This window comes from Sinocyclocheilus anshuiensis, unplaced genomic scaffold (genome assembly GCF_001515605.1).
Source record: "Sinocyclocheilus anshuiensis isolate Anshui unplaced genomic scaffold, SAMN03320099.WGS_v1.1 scaffold329, whole genome shotgun sequence".
Classification (NCBI taxonomy): Eukaryota; Metazoa; Chordata; class Actinopteri; order Cypriniformes; family Cyprinidae; genus Sinocyclocheilus; species Sinocyclocheilus anshuiensis.
This window is the reverse complement of record NW_015540881.1, coordinates 1,278,325-1,281,564: the sequence shown is the minus strand read 5'-3', so window position 1 is coordinate 1,281,564 and position 3,240 is coordinate 1,278,325. Positions and strand designations below refer to the sequence as shown.

Below are 3,240 nucleotides of genomic sequence, written 5' to 3'. Positions count from 1 at the left end.
TTTGGGCGCTAAATAGGAAAAGGATCTGCCGCCCGCAGTTGATTTTGATATTCTAGGTATTATCAAATGGCCAGAGATTTGAGAACGCAGCGGTCACGGAGGACTTTAATGTAACAAGAGCTCGTTCAAATACTGAGGTGCTAAACCATTCAGGGAAAGTAATGTGTTGCGTGACTTTTGAGTTTCTTTTTAAATCTGGGCAGGGCTTGCTTGTTTTTAATATAAAAAAGTTATTTTACAAATGTAAAAGCCCTTTCACAACAAAAGTGAAATGTATACGCTTAAAGGTGCAGTTGTTATTGTAATAAATCTTTTGTTATGCTGGTTGAAAGTCTCTTCACATCCCGATAGCAATCATTAAGTTAAGTGGTCTAAATGTATTTATCTGTATTACACAGTGTTCATTGCTCCCTACTCCCTGAGCAGGGAAATCCGTAGAAGTTTACTTCACTTCGGAACATTCATTCACGGATTTGCGCTGCGCAGCGTCTTCACACACAGACTAAACTTACTAGAGAACTTAGAAGTGTGACATAATATACCTCTGTAAATAAATACTATATATTAAATAGCGAGGACTGAAATTGGGAACCGCTGATGTAGCCTATTGTAGTAATGTTGTCTCTGGTATTCTGGCCTGTGAGCGTATATGCGTTCAGGGGGCGTGGCTTTGGATGGCGATTGCAGGGAGGGTGGGATGTTTGCTTTCAGTACTATCAGGTTAAAGTTAGCATTTTCCAAGATCTCCTATTGCACCTTTAAGGCTGAAGGAAATTTAAATTCATGTCTGTACAGTAGAGGGCACAGCTCAAACAAATTGCATGAAGAATATGACACAGGAGAAGAAAGTTCAACACTATTCAGCAATAACAAAAATGAAACACAAATGTGTCATTTTTGCTTAGTATGGTTGAATTGGATCATCGAAGGTCAGTAGCAAAGACATTGGTTAATAAAATGGGATTAAATACATGAATGATATTAGTCTTATTTAACATTTAATTATTGTAGGTTTGTATAATATTTTGAGTTTGCATTTGACTGTTTTTATTCATTTTGAGGAATATTGAATCTGTTTTTGTGCAGGTTAGATGAGTAAATACATGTTCATATTTAGTCTAGAACTACAGTAGCATCATGTTCACACAGCGCACACAACACCTCTGCACTTACTCCCGATTTCTCTCAACATGGCAACATGAGAGCTGTCAGTCAAGACATGGGAAACAAAGTAACTGGTGTTACTTATTTGAAAGTAACTGATATTTCCTTCTAAATTAAAAAGTAATCCATTACTTTACTAGTTATTTTAAAAAAAGTAATCTGATTACATAACTTGCTTTACTTGTAATGCGTTACCCACAACACTGTATAGGTAAACAAACAAAACTGTGGGAAGTGGTTTCAGAGCAATCCAAAAAAAGATGTATGAGATGGGTAAACATTGACACTTTTTTAGTTTCTTGAGGCTAAAGTGATTTTAGTTTTGGTCATTATGAGTAGCCATATTTCAAGTAATTTGCTTTTCATTATGCAGGTTGATGCTCTGATGAGCAACCTGTTGAAGCTCCGCAATGAAGACCCCACTGTGAAGAGTCTTGTGGTTTCTCAGTTTACCAGGTTTATGGATCTTATAGAGGTTCCCTTGAGGTAGTTTTCATTGCTGAGGCTACTATAAACTACAGACTGTACTACATACTGAAAGAAGTAGCCATTAGTGGTCCAGTGTGCTGACACTGCTGCTGTCTGCAGGGAATATGGATTCTCTTTCACACGACTGGATGGCTCTATGGCTCAGAAGACCAGAGCAAAGGCCATTCAAGATTTTCAAGACTCCTCTCCAGGAAGTCCCACCATCATGTTACTGTCACTCAAAGCTGGAGGGGTTGGGATTAATCTGACCGCTGCTTCCCACGTCTTCATGATGGATCCAGTGAGTTAAATTCTCCCAGGGTAGTGTGCGCCGCTAGGTGGCGGTAATGTCATTGATTGTGTGTGTGCATTCATCTATAATGGGGAATGAACTGACTCTTTGTATTTTTATTTTTTTTTTTGTCTTCTATTTGTTCAGGCCTGGAATCCTGCCGCAGAAGATCAGTGTGTTGACAGATGTCATAGACTGGGCCAGAGCAGAGATGTGGTGATCACTAAGGTACAGTATTTGATTTATGCCTTGGCAGGCGCGCAGAGGAATGATAGCGGCTGATCCCAACGGCTATTATTACACGCTTTGCGTTTTTCTCTGTGGTAAAAGACAGTGCCAACAAATGTAACAGAACGTGATATTAATGGCTTCCTTATTAATTAATGACTATAACTCTTAACATTAATGAGGGCGCGTTCATTCCTTTCATACAGGTTCCAAATCTGTATGACTTTTGTGTTCCACTGAAGAAAATCAGTCATACAGGTTTGGAACAACATGTGGGTGAGTAATTGATGACCATTTTCATATTTGGGGTAAATCTTACCCTTAAGAACTAGTTAAACAGTTGTATTAAAGGGACAGTTCAGTGGTGGTTTACTTCTGTTTTTGGTAACCATTAACTTTACTGTCAAAAGAGACATTTCTCAAAATATCTGTGGTGTTCTGAAGTGATGACAGGATTTTTTCTTTTTGGGTCAACTATCCATTTAAGCATTTTTCAGTTATATACGATTCAAAATGAACCAAGAACCATTAATTACATTTGTGAGACCTCAGTGTAACTGTCATTAAAGGGTTAGTTCACCCAAACATTTAAATTAGCCCATAAATTACTCACCCTGAAGTCATCCTAGGTGTATATGACTTTCTTCTTTCAGACGAATCCAGTCGGAGTTATATTAAAAATTGTCTTTGATCTTTCAAGCTCTATCGTTGTACTCAGCGGGTGTTGCAGTGCTTCGGTTCAAATGACGTGAAATAAAAAGCACCCATCCATAATAAAAAGTGTCTCACACGGCTCCGGGGGGTGAACAAAGGCCTCCTGTAGCGAATTGATGCGTTTTTGTAAGAAAAATATCCATATTCAAAACGTAATAATCACTTGAATCTAGCTTGCGCTCACTGTTTTAAACGGAAGCAGTTCCGGGGGAATGACGTATGAGGTCAGCGCTGCGCATGTGCGGCTCAGAAGTGACGCACGCAGAGAGATCGAAACAAAACAACGGTCTCTAATTAGAAGTACAAAACGAGGATTTGTAAAGAAGAATGTCGGAGGATTTCGATATAAGCCAAGAGGAGACTGGTTTTCCTTT

The 3,240-nt window shown here is 38.8% G+C and overlaps 1 protein-coding gene across 3 annotated transcripts in view; it reads left to right on the top strand.

The window, feature by feature from the left end:
* Nucleotides 1-3,240, top strand: part of LOC107688483 (helicase-like transcription factor) — a 15,752-nt gene that overhangs the window by 9,828 nt on the left and 2,684 nt on the right. For all 3 annotated transcript variants that reach the window (XM_016486164.1, XM_016486165.1, XM_016486163.1), the window contains 3 exons: nucleotides 1,538-1,650; nucleotides 1,753-1,933; nucleotides 2,072-2,152. In XM_016486164.1, the coding sequence (XP_016341650.1) occupies nucleotides 1,538-1,650; nucleotides 1,753-1,933; nucleotides 2,072-2,152 (375 nt within the window). The remainder of the gene's footprint in view (nucleotides 1-1,537; nucleotides 1,651-1,752; nucleotides 1,934-2,071; nucleotides 2,153-3,240) is intronic.